Source organism: Ammospiza nelsoni, chromosome 1 (assembly GCF_027579445.1).
Source record: "Ammospiza nelsoni isolate bAmmNel1 chromosome 1, bAmmNel1.pri, whole genome shotgun sequence".
NCBI lineage: Eukaryota > Metazoa > Chordata > Aves > Passeriformes > Passerellidae > Ammospiza > Ammospiza nelsoni.
The window spans coordinates 46240992-46256071 of NC_080633.1; the positions used below are offsets into that span (position 1 = coordinate 46240992).

General features: G+C 46.9%; 1 protein-coding gene across 1 annotated transcript; it reads left to right on the top strand.

Moving 5' to 3' along the window:
- CLEC3B (C-type lectin domain family 3 member B) lies at nt 1–8147 on the top strand. The gene is made up of 3 exons (XM_059482085.1): nt 1–231; nt 4780–4878; nt 6209–8147. The coding sequence occupies exons 1-3, from the start codon at nt 117–119 to the stop codon at nt 6607–6609; spliced, it is 615 nt and encodes a 204-aa protein (XP_059338068.1). The 5' UTR covers nt 1–116; the 3' UTR covers nt 6610–8147.
- The last annotated feature ends 6933 nt before the right edge of the window (nt 8148–15080 follow it).

The following is a 15080-nucleotide window of genomic DNA, read 5'->3' on the forward strand; positions in this document are numbered from 1 at the left end:
GGAGGCTGCGCTGGCCCGGGCTCAGCGGGAGCTCTCTGGGACAGCCATTCCCGCCTCCCGCCGCTGTCCGGGCGGCTGTGTGAGGGCAGAGCCGCTGCAGCTCCGCTCGCACCGGCATGGCGCTCCGGGCAGCCTGCCTCCTCCTCCTCCTCCTCTGCCTCCTCTCCCTCGCCCAGCTCTCCGAGCAGCAGAACGGCAAAGCCCGGCAGAAACCGGCGGCTTCCAAGAAAGGTAAGGGGCAGCGGCAGCTTCCTTGCGAGGAAGGCTTGCAGGGCTTGGGGGGGGTGCATCACCCCACTCGGCTGGGCATTTAACAGTGCTTTAGTGAAACTTCATAAGGAAACATCCAAAAACCTAATAAAGCGTCTTTCTCTCTCCCCTTCCTCCGTGGGAATGATTGTGCAGCTCTTCTGTAAAATAGTGAGGGTATTGAGACGGTTCTGAAGGGTCCCCACCTTGAATAAATTTGTTGGGACAGCTTAATCTGAATTTCAGAGGGAACACGTTTTCTGTGTTCCCTCTAAGGTTCATTCCAAGCTTTTCCTCTAATAAACTCTCCCTTTCTATAGCCCCCTCACCCTTTCTCATTCATTTTTCAGAAGCAAGTAGGTGGCAGATGACAGACAATTTTGGAGGTAAGAGCAGGCAGAAAATATCCAAGCCATTAAGCATCAGCAGGGTTCTTCATTTAAAACCGCTGGCCTCAGGTGTATTTCACACCGGCCGCAAGCTCTGACTGCTCAGGCTTGCACACACAAAGGTGCCTGGGTTTTCTATTCCCTAGTGGGTTTGTCTCTCCTTCCCTTCTGTTTTCCTCCTGTCCCATCCTTGACTCAGTGCACGTTAGGTACAGAAGGCAGGTGAGGTGAGGAAGCAGCATGTGAGCTTTGCCTGCCTGCCCGCCTGATGTGTGCAGCCACAGCTGCCTGGGCTTGGACCGCTCCTTCATTTCCTACTTGGAAAGAAGTGGGGAGCAAGGAAGAAGCATCCCTGGAATTCACTTGGCCAGGCTGCTGTCTACACTCACCCAGTGGCTATTTTTGTCATCCTGGAGAAATTTCTGCCTTTTCTCCCATTAGATCTTTCTATGAATTCACAAACTTAGCTGCTTATTCCACATCTTATTCTGCAGGACATGGAATAACAGAGAAAACAGTCTGACTGTTTTCTAGAGCAAAAAGTACCCCCTTGGGCTTATATAGGACACATGCATGCACTGCACTCACTGGAGGTACCAGGAGAGAGACATTTCTTAAAGAAATCCTGTTTTTCTCTAGGTGTCATTGCAACTGCTGTTTCTAACCAATTAGTGACAAAAAGGTGGGAGAAAAACCTCCTTTTTGATGGGAAAATTTGGCTCTGATTTAAAAACTTTTGAGAGGGGTGTCCTGGAAATCAAGCCATCTCTACCAGCTTTAGAGAATTTCTTTTCAAAGGAGAGGTCATATTTTCTGTGGAGGAAAGGGAAAAACCCAGCAACTTGGCATTTTTTGATCAGTCCCATCCAGCTCCATAGGGACTCAGCTGCCCTGCCTTTACTGGAAATTTCCAGTACTTCTTGGTTAATATTTTTCAGATTTTTATCAATGCCTGAGGGTAGGAGAAGAGGGAGAAAAGTGCTAAAAATCCCCTGTGAAGCTTCTCTTCACCTCTGCATCCAAGCATGCTTGCTCAGCCACCACAGGGGCCAGGATTCAGCCACTTCTGCTCTGAACAATGGCAGAATGGCCCCATCTCATCCTCATCCAGGCATCCAGTACCCCCATCCTGGTTCTATCCCTGCACTTTGCCTTGGAGGGTCAGGAATAGCAAAGCCACTGGAGGGTTGGTGGTTTTGGCTGGATTTATTTTTAATCTATGCAACCAAACCACAAATGTTAGAAAAGAAAGCATTGGTTTAAGCCAAGCTTTTTATGTTGGCTTTTTTAAAAAAAAATTCTTTTCTTTTTTTTTTAATTATTGCTTATGTTTGGATCTGCTTCAGAATGAAAAATGATGCTATTTCAACATGAAAAAGCCAAACCGCAGTATTTAGAAAATACTGAGACAGCACATTCACTTTGCCTGCTGTTGTGTGTTTGCCCCTCAAAGTACTCCCCAGTTACTGTTCCAAATGCAGTAGCTCAGCAAACTCTCCCTGAGCCCCAGTGTCTTGGATACAGGTGGGATTTATCCCTGTCTGGCAGCTCTGGGCGTCTCATCCAAAAGAAGCCCAGGGGAGGGAGGCACTGGCTTCCCTGCCTGGGCAGTGCTGACACCCCATGGCTGGAGGGGTGCAGACATCAGCCCTGGGGGGCTCCCCTTGGTCACAGATGTGTTGGGATGCTGGCATCATGGAAGGGAGCATAAAGATGCATAGCTCTGACATGTATTTCTGAGGTAACTGGAGACAGAAGTAAGAGTCTGGATGCTTAATTCAGTGGGTAGGGAGTAATTTGGGCTTCTCACCTAATGCCACCTACTGCCCAAAATTTCAGTGTGTTCTTGGCTGGGTGCTCTTCCCTGCAAATGCCTGTGAACATTTAGACTGCTGTAAATCCAGTGTGGGTGTGTTCAATCTCCTCTTTGATCCAGGGACAGACTGCAATATGGGACCTGACTGTTCCACCTCATACCTTTGAAGAAGTGCTTGGTGTTGGAAGAAATACTGGTGGCCAGAGCTTTGATGACAGACATTGTGAACAAGAGCAATACTCATTCCTCTGGGGGACAGAAAGCTGTTTGGATCTCCAGGCGAAGCTAAGAAACATGTATAAATATCCAAATTTCATACAGGAGTAGTTAAGACATTAAAATTAGGTACAGAGGGATTTGTTTGTTATTCAGCATACAATTAGAACAGGTGAGAGTTCCCATTTGTAGCTTTAAATACATTCCTGGCCGGGGTTTCAAGCCAACAGACTATTTTGACCCACACTTCTGTGAGCATCCTTTTGATCTTGCCTCTGCCCACGCTTAATCCTGCTGCTCCTGGTCCTGCACAGGAACCCACTCCAGCTCCCACAGGATCATCAGTGTGCCAGCTTCCATCACAGAAAACCCAGACTGTAAACAGGCTTGATCTCAGGCTTCAAGAGGTGAGCCTTGAGGAAATGACAGCACTGAGACAAAAACCCATGGCAATAAAATAGACAACAATGCCTGTTGATGTGGCCGTGGTCCTTACTTTATAGCAGAAGGGTGACTCAGCCAGTCCTGGTTCTCTGTGAGATATCCCAGTGAATGCAGTGCTGCAGGAGCATCTTGTGACCAGGGTTTGGAGATGAGGTACTGAAAAGGGACCGGGCTCTTGGGTAGTTATCAAAGACACGTGTCACCTCTCATGGTGACATGTGTCTCATGGCCTTTGGATGTTACTTAAACCTTAGAACATTTGTTCTGCTGCAAGACAGGCTTGCATGGGGAAAAAACCCCATGATTAATTAGCCATTTCCCACAAAGTGTTTTCATCAAAGGCAGCAAAATAATATCTAGTGCCTCAGTGTTAAATGAATCCATTAAAGTTAATTGAGCAATGAGTAAAGTAACGTTAATTGAGCAATGAGTAAAGTAAAGTTAATTGAGCAATGAGTAATGCCCTCCTGATGTGTCTGGTATTCATGTTCGTGGCACCATGTAATCTTGGGTCGGTGATTTTGACCTGCACCCAGGCTGCTTCCCTACTTGCCTGCCTTGGTGTCTCAGCTCCTTGGCCCTCAAGGGAAGCTCTTCCTACTGCATTCATGGCAAACTGTCCCCTTTCCTTTCAGAACCACTAGATGCTTTCAACATGAGAACTACTAGATGCACACAAGAGCCTCAATGTCCCATCTCACACCACCTTCAAGGTGTAAATGGTCCCTTTGCTCCTGTCTAGGAGAAATCCAAGTACTGATTAATAACTGTTGGAGCTGTTGCAGAAGCAGCACACCTAGCAAGGTGTAGGCTTTAAGAGCCAGCTCTCCAACGAAAGAGGTGTCTTCTCACAGCAGGAGAGCAGCTCTGGGCACTGTTGGGTGCCTGCACTGGGGATGATGAAGGTGGAGATGAGGCAGAGGCAGCTGTGGTCCAAAGGATGGCGTGGTTGGTGGGCAGAGGCTGGTGGCTGGTGGTGCAGAGGCAGATCTAGTGGAGGTAGGATCTGCAGCCCTTCCAGCCCCTTCCTCCTGGTCAGCAAAGTGCTTTCCTACCAACCCACAGCAGACACGAGGTGGGTGCAGCCAGGAGTGCACACAGAGAACATCATGTGTTAGGGTATTTAAGGGAAGCCAGGAGGGTGTGCTGTGACTAGAGAGAGAGCATGCTTTTGAGGAACCTGAAAAAAAAAAAGCCTGGTTCAGCATTAGCTTCAAGTTGCCCACAAAACATTTGTGTGTGTCAGGACTTCTGTTCAGGCCGGGGTGTCCTCCTGCATTTTGGGAGCTTGACTCCAATGCAGCACATCCCCAATGACTGCCCTACACAGGGGTAGAGAGACAAGCCTGCACGTTGCAGTGCTCGTGCATGTGACCCTTCCCCAGCACTGCCAGCCCAAAGGGTGACCCCTGCAGCTGGAAGATGCATGGGGTCCACAGTCCCAAAACCTGAACCAGGAAAACAAGGTTGTAATTGATAGTGGAACCAGGCTGACAAGCAAACAGACACTCTGATGGATGTGCAAGGGGACACAGGTGCTGAATTTGTGGATTCCTTTTATTTATCCTTCTCTGAGGGCAAAGAAACATGATGATAGGAACAGATTTGGTTGCCTCCCCTGGGATACAACCAATATTTGTGCTCTTTCTTTGATTTCTCCAACAGATGGTGTGAGCCTCAAAATGATTGAAGACCTGAAGGCCATGATTGACAACATCTCTCAGGAGGTTGCTCTACTGAAGGAAAAGCAAGCACTCCAGACAGGTAAGGGGCTTGCTGAAGAACAGATGACTTTTACTTTGAGATAGGAGTGGCAGCAATTGCTCCACATGTCTTGATGAGAGAGATGCCCAAGCATCCTACAGCAACAAGCCCACCATGGGGAGAGAGTTTGGGGGATCAAAGCAGAGTGTGGGTCTCTGCAATTCCCCTGGACTGGTGAACCTCCTTGGGCAGTCAGTGGCAGGAGATGTGCAGTGTGGGCCCCCCCTCTTCATGTGCCTCCCATCTGGATATTCCTGTGATGTTAACCCAGATGTTAATTTTCCTTTATGAGGTGGAGGGATGGGATTTGGATTAGTCTGTGCTTTAACCAAATGCACCTTACTCTTTTGTCAGACCCCAGTGAAATGACAACCTGGTCTCTTCTACACACCACGGCATTGCCCAGGAAAGTGCACTGCAGGGCAGTCCTGCTTCATTGAACATACACAGAGGACAGTCCCAAAATGTCCATCTTCCAGATGTGCTCCATAGTTTTCTGTGCAAACTCCACTGGTATCAGTAGGAGTAGGATTTGCAAAACATGAAGCAGAAATGAGATGAAAATGCAAATTAAGGAGATTTTTCTCCTTAAAAGAAAAGGAGCACAAGCAAAATCAAGGCTTTAGTTCCAAGCTCACATTCATTGAGAAGTAATTGGTTTGGATATTAATGTGTGGCTCTGATTAGGTATTGTTTGGCTACAGTACCCTAGTACCCTGCACTCTTAAGGTTTAGAGATTAAAGAAAAGCAAAATAAATTGATATCCTTAAAACCAAAATCAGAGGCAAGTAGAAATTTCCTCTGAAGACCTCAAGCTATGCAAGCACAACGCTTCTGATCAAAGCTTATTAAAAAAGACTCTTTTTTTCATCTTGCATAATTAAGATGATTTAATTGGCATGCAGGCTTTTTCCTAAAACACTCCAACACCCGGCAGTGCCCATGACAAACCATATTTCCAACAAATTCATCACAGAAAGAGTAGCATTGGCTGGGGAGGAACAAGGCCAGGGCAAGGGGCGGGAGGACCATGTTGTGCCTCTGCTCCAGCACCAGCAGAGCCCAGAAGGGTGGCAGGGGCACCCTGAAAATCCATTTCACCCAGTGATTTGCAGAGGGGGAGGGCACGTCTCCATGACTGTGTCCCACCCTGCATAGGAGGAAAAGGGGCCCTTGGAATCGTGTGCTGCCAAGGGTCACTGTGCAACCTAAGAAATTAAGTTTGTAATTTGGCTGCTGCGTTTGCTGCTGCCGCCTCTTCCTGGGCACCATTTTTAAACCAAATTCTCCCTCTGTCTTTTTTATTCTGTTGGTGTGGTAACCACTCAGTCTGCCTGAAAGGCACCAAAATTAATCTGAAATGCTTTCTGGCGTTTTCGGAGACCAAGACGTACCACGAGGCCAGTGAGAGCTGCATCTCCCAGGGCGGCACGCTGAGCGCGCCCCAGAGCGGCGAGGAGAACGACGCCCTCTATGAGTACATGCGCAGGAGCATCGGCCCCGAGGCCGAGCTCTGGCTGGGCCTCAACGACATGGCCACGGAGGGCAGGTGGGTCGACATGACGGGCAGCCCCATCCGCTACAAGAACTGGGAGACTGAAATCACCACCCAGCCCGACGGCGGCAAGCTGGAAAACTGCGCAGCTTTGTCGGGGACCGCCAACGGCAAGTGGTTCGACAAGAGGTGCCGAGAGCAGCTGCCCTACGTCTGCCAGTTCATGATCGTGTAGCAGCAGGGCCTCTCCCCTGCCCAGCAGCCCAGAGCCCGCCCTGGGCAGCGGGATGATGGAGCTGTAGCTGTGTGTTCGCCTCTGTGTCCCTCCGCACACCCCCATGCGCGTGTTCAGTAGAGTCACCCTTTGCAAAGAGCGTCGCCGCGGCTCGCTGCCGGGTCACAGAGCCCCAGAGCATTTTCTTTGGCCTCATCCAGCCCTGTTCACAGCTGCACTGCTCTTCCCAAGGCATGATTTATAGATATATATATTTTTACACAGGGAATTGATTAGGACAGCTCAGTTGTTCCAGCAAAGAACCAGTGCAGCAGTCCAGCTTGGCATACCGCTGCCTTGGCTGCCCAGGGCTGTCACTCTGGAGTGTCCTTTCCCACTTTGCTGAGCTTTCTTGGGACACCAGAATAGGCATTTTCTGCTTTCTTCACTTGTTTTGCTTCCCCATAAGCCCTGGCAGCAATTTATGAGAGTTCCATGTTCTTCACAGTGTTCCAGTTCAGCCTTGTGAGGATCAAGGTCCTGTCTCAGCAAGCAGAGGGAGCTACTCCTGCTTTGCCTTGAGAGATGCAGTTGGGCTTATTTGGTAGGTTACCAGCTGCTCAACTAGTCAAATTACATGTATGAATGAATTAGCAAGTTACAGGCATGTTTGATCCTCTTCTCACCAGCCAGAAGCCAGTTCCACTGAGTTCAGTGGTAGAGTAAGACCCACTGCCGGGTCCTTTGAAAAAAAAATCCCATCAAAAGCTTTATTTGTGCAGCAGTATCAAGGGGAAAGCAGCAAAGATTGGAGAATAGTTAGCCAACAATATTACTAGAAATAGAAGATGTGTGTATTACATAAATAATACAAATGTAACACTCTTAGGGAGTATGTTGCTATATAAAAATAACTATATATTGAAAACAAGCTCCAGGACAACTCACTCCAGCAGCTTCAGGAATGACCTGACCTGTTCATATGACGGGAATCCAGATGAACTAGTCCAGTCTTTGCTGGTTCTTGGCAAACATAAATCTGCTGAGCACTGTTTGTGCCAATATAGTCATGCCCAGCTGAAGGTCTGACCTCAGTGATTTTTTACTGAGAAAAGGTTTAAGGTAAAAAAACCAAAACAAAAAAAGCAAAAACAAACCCAAAGCAAAACAAAGCAGAAAAACTCCCCAGCAATGGTGGGAAAGAAGTGCAGGTCACCCTGGCAGCTTAACAGAGCTTTGATGGCTGTTGGCTAAAAGGTATCAGTGATTCTTTTCAGTCCAGTGCTTGGCAATAACCCCTCCAGTTTGGGTCACAGGCCCTGCACTTCCAGGTTGGAGGTGTCAAGACAGGATCCTGCCCATGGACAGGTATTCTAGTTTGCTGCTTTGTTTAAAAGCAGCATGATGGTAGGTCTTCCAAGCCATCAAGTCTGAGCCAAGCTGGAATCACACACACACACAAATGCAGAGTGCATGCTTCTGAGCTTGTCACTATTGCCAAACTCTCCGCTGTTCCAATGACTATAAAATAAAAATATCTCTATAGCTTGCTGAAGGAATGGAGTTGTGTCAATGTGATTGGATTGGCTTTCTTCTACTCGTCTTTCTCTTCAGAGCAGGTCCAGGGATATATCTGAAGGCTGGAGATAACAAAGGCAGAGGGGAAAAGCAGGAAGTGAGAGCCTCCCACCCTGTAATACACTTTATAGGATTCTCCCCCTCCTGCCCCGTTATCATCCCAGTCACATGTCATACACAGGATACAGACAGGGAATCCTTTTATAGGAAAATAGGATTTCCTTCCTTTCCTCCCTTGCTGCTGGGAAATTTCATTCTGAATTACAAGCTAACCTAGCAGGAAGATCCCTCCCTCAGCCCTGTTCGGCAGCACGAGTGGTGCTGGGGGAGATGGTACCTCAGCTCCCAGCATGGAGCCAGTCCTTCCCAGGCTGCCTCCCACCTCCTCCACAATGATCACTTCTCCATCATCCTCCTCTCCAGCATCCCATGTAGGAGAGAAGACCATCCATGTAGAAGACAGTGCCTCACACCAGTCTGTGGAGTTTCAACTGCTGCAGGAGTGCATGTGAAGTTAGGTCTCTTTTGCACAGCCCTTCAGTGAGCTTTACTTTGGACCCTACTCCTGGTGTTTTCCAAGACTCTCTGCTGTAGGTCATGATTACCCCCTACAAGCCAGCTTGTCTCAATATAAACCCTCTAGTTCCTTTGGCAGATGTTCCCTCCATCATCCTCATGTTTTGAGATACACATGAAGGCAAAGCAGCAATGCTGGAAGTGTTGCTGGCTTTAATCCTGACTGGTCATAAACCACAAGGTCTTAAAACAGAAATGTGTGGTCAGAGAAATAAACTGAGGGCTTTTATGGAAAGAGGAACAATGTGAAAGCCATGGACCCTGCAATGCTGAGCTTCAGGGAAGTTGTGGGTGCTGGAGCTGGACCATCTTGGTATGGAGTGTGAATCTGAAAAACAGCCATGGAGATGTATGCCAAAGGATATTCCCAGAGAGGACATGAAGAAGTCAATCTGTCAAATCTAGAAAATAACAAGTCAGTCTCAGCAGATTTCTTGCTTGTATCTCTATTGCTCTCTATTTTCACAAAGCTAAACTCCTGCCAGCACTATTCCTCAAAGATGTTTTGCTCTTCTGAAGCTGGGAGGAGCACAGGGAAGGGTGGCTTTGCCCCTGCTGTACTTGTTGGATCTAGGATGACAAAACTGACCTTGTAGTTTCAGTGCTACATTTGTAAGTTTCCTGTTATTCTTACAATCTTCTTACTGTACAATATGAACTACAAATTTTCTTTGAAAAGCCAGAGGACAAACTTCTAGAAGATTCCTCATCCTTGCTTACCACAGCAATGTTATTTTCTGTGTCCAACCCTGTATTTTGTGGTCACAGGGAATGCCAGGATGGAGGGATTGAATGGGGGACAGCCACTGGCTGCCTCTGTAGGGAGACTGTCCTGAGCACATGTGGTCCCTCTGCTGGGGGCCAGAACAAGCATCACTTTCTGGATCTTCCAATAAATCCTTTGACACTCAAGCCAGAGTGGAACATCTGCTGTCCATGAAGTGTGGTCCCAACCAAAGGCATGCAGACTAATGGAAAGAAACCTCAGCTCTTCCCCAAGGAAAAGGAAATGTGGAAGTGTTCATGTCTGAAACAATGTATTGTGATGCCTGCAATCCCTAATGACCACATGTTATTAAAAATAGAGGATGTTGTGTAAGACCTTGTGCCACTGGTGGCACTGCTCAGCTGCTTGTGGCTCTGTGATGCAGCAGAGGAAAGATGAAGCATGAAATGCACATATATTTATATAAACAACAGGAGTTACTGGGTGAGCCTACAGAAGGAGTTCCCTCAGCACTACTCCATCTGCAGTTGACTTCAACAGAGCTGTGCTAACCCACCCCACTGATGGCCCCCACCCCAATTCACCCTGGTCCAGAAGCTCAGGACCTGCTCCAGGTCTTTGCCTGAAGGTCCAGGAAAAGCCCAAATGATTCAGAGTGAAATGGTTGGCCATAAAACAGGTAATGCCTTTCTGAAGTCTCTCAGCACAAGGGCTGGAACAGCACGGGATTCACACACCTCAGCAGCCAGGTTGCTTTTGGCTTCAGTCAAAGGGCTGGGTAGGCAGGGGTGGGTAAGAATTTGGGGGCTGTGAGCCAAAAGCTTGTTTTGGGCCTTGAACATTTCTGTGGCACTGGGTAGTCCTAACAAGAGACCCAACCCCATCACCCTGCTCCCTGTGCATGCCCACCCAGCCCAGGTGTTTCTCAGACCAGAGGTTCTCTCACATGAGGTGCACCCTCTCCCTGTCATCCTTTGCAAGGAACAGCCCCTCAGCACCTCTGCTCCTGCCTGGCACAGAGGGAACACACTTCCACCTCGGTGGCTACAGAATGAGACCTTTGGTGGAATGAACCTCAGAAGGAGGGGACCTCCTCTGCCACTGAACCACTGAGTCTTGTGATTCTTGTTGCCTTTACAGCTCACTCCTGCTCCTGTGCAAGCACTGAACTCCACTGCCAGTCTCTCTTTTGACAAATAAAATAAAAAGCTAAATTAAAGTTACATTTCTCCATCTCAGAAGACACTGTAGACAGGGAAGAAGCACAGATCTGTGAGATTCAGCAAACAAAGCTAAACCAAAACACTCCAGGGAGCATAAATATAAACCTGCTAGGGGAGGTCACTAAACTAATGGAGAGCATAAAAATAAACTCCTTGGGGATAGATGATAGGATATCAAGCTGTGGTGTACAAGACAAAACAAAACAAAAGATGGTTTATTGCTTTTATATATAGAAGCACTCAGAGGGAGTCCAAAGGTAGCAGCTGGGGACTGCTCCAAATACAGCTGAAAACAAATCACATTTTAGCCTCACACTCAGCAGCCTTTCCACTCTGTGCTGTGACTGTCTGCATCACCTCCCTGTGACTCCCCTGTCCTGCTGTGCTGGAGCCTGGGGCCATCCAAGCTGGCAGCAGCCATGAGAAACCCCAGGGCCTGCAGCATCCCTCCAGGAAGGAAAGAGAAACCCAAGATGCTGTGCTGCCAAGAGGTGAGGCCAGCTGCTGATCCCAGAACGTGGCTGCTCTGCTCAGCCCTTTTAGAAAGCTGGCCCTGAGCTTGAGACAGGGAACACAACACCTGAGCTGCTTGCCAGCCTGACAATGGAGAGCATCTCTCAAGAATCTGTGTACTGTTTGGGAAGCACAGCAGCTTGTAAAACAAAATGCAGGAGGGGAAATAAAAGCTACAACCCCTACTGCTTTGCAGCAATGCCCCATGGACAGTTTGGCTTCCCACTGCAGTGTCAGTAACTTCTATTTCTATCACACCCATTAACAAGGATCCCAAAAGTGAGGTCTCTGCCATTCAATGGTTTGCCCTGTTTCTGTGTTTCTCAGGACCAGTGAGGCCACATCTGGAGTGCCAGGTCTAGTTTTGGGCTCTCCAGCACAGGAGGGACATGGACCTAGTGAAGTGAGTGCAGGGAAGTAGAAGGGATTTGGGGAACTCTGTGTGAGCAGAGAGCAAGAGCTGAGACTGCCCAGCCTGGAGGAGAGAAGGCTCAGGGGATCTCAAATGCCTGATGGAGAGGGTAGTGAAGACAGAGCCATGGGCACAAACTGAAATACAAGAAAGTCTGCTTAAAGAGAAGAGAATCCTTTTTGTCTGTGAGGGTAGTCAGACCCCGGCACAGGTTGCTGAGAGGGGCTGTGGAGCCTCAATCCTTGGAGACACTCAGAGCCTGACTGGGCATGTGGCCCTGGCCACTGGGACCTTGCTCTGAGCAGGAGGGGCAATCTGGTGATCTCCAGAGGTCCCTTTCAGCTTCTGTGCAAACACGGCCACTGAGCAAGGGATCCTACATAACTTATTCCTCTTCTGCAGTCACAGGAGGAAAACAGGGATTTCAGGAGCAGACAGCTGACCCCAGACACCTGATGGATGAGCTGTCATGTAAACATCTTCCTACAGAACAGGGTTAGCAAGAAAGCCAATAAAATAATCCCTCGTGGGAAGTGATTTCTACACTGTAGTGCTGCCAGAGCTCTAGATACTAACTAGGTCTTGCTGCTCTGCCAAGTGTGATCAGCAGACAAGAGCTGAAACTTCACTTAGTTATTCAACCAGAGGGAGACTGGAAACAAACTCCATCAAATCACCAAAAGGAAAATGAAACCTATGTATTTTTTAATATTAAATGTTAAATCCAAACGCTCAGTTCAGGAGTGCGCAGATGAAGATGTGAATCAGATCAACCACAGTGAAAGATTTGCTTTACTGTTAGAGCAGAACAGTCCAAGGGCAGCTTGAATTTCATTTGGATTCATGTGTAATGTGGACATTGTCTGTCACTGGGAAGGCTTTGATCCAAAGCCCCTGAGTGTCAAGCCATGCTGACAGATCCAGATCCCCGGAGATGGGCAATGGCACAGGTCCCACCTGCCCGAACACCAACATGAAGTTACTGCAACACATCTTTATCAAGGTGGCTCCCACACTTTGTTCTATAATACATCAGGGCAGAAAGCCAAACCCCCAAGTGACCTTAAGCCAGTCAAATTTTAGGAAATACTCCAGGAATTGGACTGATTATAAACAGGGTTAAACAATTGGTTCCATTGAAGAATGAGAACTTGGAAGGAGCTGTGTGGGTGGGGTGCTGTGTACCTACAGTGAGTGACTGACAAGTTTTGTACCCAGCCTGGAAACTGAACTGCTTTCAGAAAAGAAGAGCAACAATTAGTGGGGTTTGTTCCTAAATTAAAATGTATGCACCAAAAGAGAATGCAAATACAGCAAGTAGTTGTAGTGTATCACTGGAGAAAAGGTAAACACTCCTGAAAGCATAGTACTAGGGAAAAACACACCTTACAGATAAAATATGGAGAGCTTGAAAACAGCCAGAAATCATCATTAACTTTGCCTTCTTTTAAACATTCAGAGAAATTGTTTGCCAGCCTCTATGAGTAGCCTATTTTTAAGCCTGCTGAAACTACAGACGTGGGTAGTGTTCACAGCCAGATATAAAACCACCTCATGACTTTGATCAGGTGATAAATGTCCATTAAAGAAGGAGAGCAGACAGCCCTGAAGGCCACACAGCAGCGAGCAAATCAAACATTCAGCCTTTGATTCGTGTGCTAATGAGGGAGCTGGGGAGACCCTGGAGGTCTTGAGTCTCAGGAACTGGCTGCATCGGGTGAGGCAGAGCTCAGTAGGGAGATACTGCCTTGTGGTCACCATCCTCTTACCTTCCCTGAAGGGCCAACAACACCACTCCTTTCCTGCTCTCCTTGCCCTTTCTCAATGCCCTGAACTCACACTCCTTGGGAATTAAAGTTGATAGTTCCAGAGACAAGGACTACAAGTTGCATTAAATTTGTGTATTAAAAAAGCAAGAGACATTATGGTTGTAAAGCTCTGGACCTTAAAATAAGATATACCAGAATGAGGTAGAATCACTCCGAAAGGAAACATAAAGGAAAAATCTCTAACCTCAGAACAAGCACTAAGTTTCAGCTCAATGATAAAAATTAAAATCAATACCTGAGCCTTCAAGAGTGAAGGGATGCACTGTTCTCATCATCTTTTTCTCCTTCAAGGTGCAGGAAGGGGAATGTCTCTCCTTTGGTTTGCTCCTCAGGTACAGAAAGGCACCAAGTCATGACCTCAGGGACAATGTGAGTTGGTGGAGATGTTTCTGCTGCAGTCAGTGTTAGTGAAGCAAGCACAGATTTTGTAAAGCATCTTGGAAAAAGGTCACTGGTAGAGATATGATCTACTGCACCATTCATGGACCCGGGTTGTTGTTCTGCAGCCTTCCACCTAATTTGGTGTGTAATTAGGTGTTACTTATACAAGGGGTCATTCATGTCAAGAGAAGCAGTACTTTCCAGACTAATTTGAGTTTTTCCTACATATATTAATGCTTTCCCAAGTACCTCTCCAACTACTTGAGATGTCAACTACTTCAAGTACTGCCACTTCATTCAGCACTGAAGCAGCTTTGTGGCTACTCTGTGGTGAAACCTGAGGACCTTGCAGTAGCAAACTTCACACAGCAGCTTTACTGTATTCCAGTCAGGTTCAGGTGAGGCTAGAGTAAGAAATACATTGTAGACAGAGGTTTATAAGTGTTTCACACCAACACTGAGAGAACACTCATCAAAAAAAATTGGTTTCTGGAGACCTCTGTCTTGAATTTTGTTGATTGGGAGCATGCGAAGAAAGGCAGACAAGACATGAAAATACAGCAGTAGGAAAAGAAAGGAAGGTGATGACAAAAATCCATCTTTCAGTGGTGTTTGGAGCAGATTCGTTGCATGGTTCAGCCTCTGGAGCCTGAGCTGTCTTAGGTGCAGAAATGCTTCTTTCCCAACCATAACTTGGGCACAGATTCCCCACAGGCTGTATTGGGAAGCACTCTTGCAGAAATTCATCAACTCCTTTCAGCTGAAGCTGTATCTTGTCCTTTAACCCAAATGGTTGACCATAAAAACCTAAGGAGAATGTGAAAGAGTTTGACCTGCAGAATTGACCAGCTAAATGTGTAAAATTTCAGAATACATAGGTATATGTATTTGCCCATTTTCCTAAGATGTTTGGCAAGCAAAAATATTGTCTTCTGAGATATTAGACACATACTTGAGCCCATATGTCCTGTTGGGATAGTTTAAGGTACTTAAAAATTTGTTTTTCAATAACCCAGAGAAGAGATATTAGAGAAGAAGATCTAATTACTTGCTGCTTCTCTTTTTTTTTTTTTTATTGCTCTGAAAGATTAACCTATAAAATGTTCACCAAACAATCATACTAGAATATTTTATTAGACCTTTGGTTACTTTTTAGGGTTTGCCTCCTGTTAAATAAACTCTCATTAACTTAAACAAACTAACTTGGGAAAACCTAAAACCTATTAACTGTTTATAAGCTTTGGAATGGGTAA

Bases quoted from the DNA above. Each gene is read 5' to 3' on its own strand.
- CLEC3B (XM_059482085.1), top strand. From the start codon at position 117: ATGGCGCTCCGGGCAGCCTGCCTCCTCCTCCTCCTCCTCTGCCTCCTC. The intron at 232-4,779 runs GTAAGGGGCAGC...TTTCTCCAACAG, and splicing joins ACCGGCGGCTTCCAAGAAAG to ATGGTGTGAGCCTCAAAATG. The intron at 4,879-6,208 runs GTAAGGGGCTTG...GTAACCACTCAG, and splicing joins AAAGCAAGCACTCCAGACAG to TCTGCCTGAAAGGCACCAAA.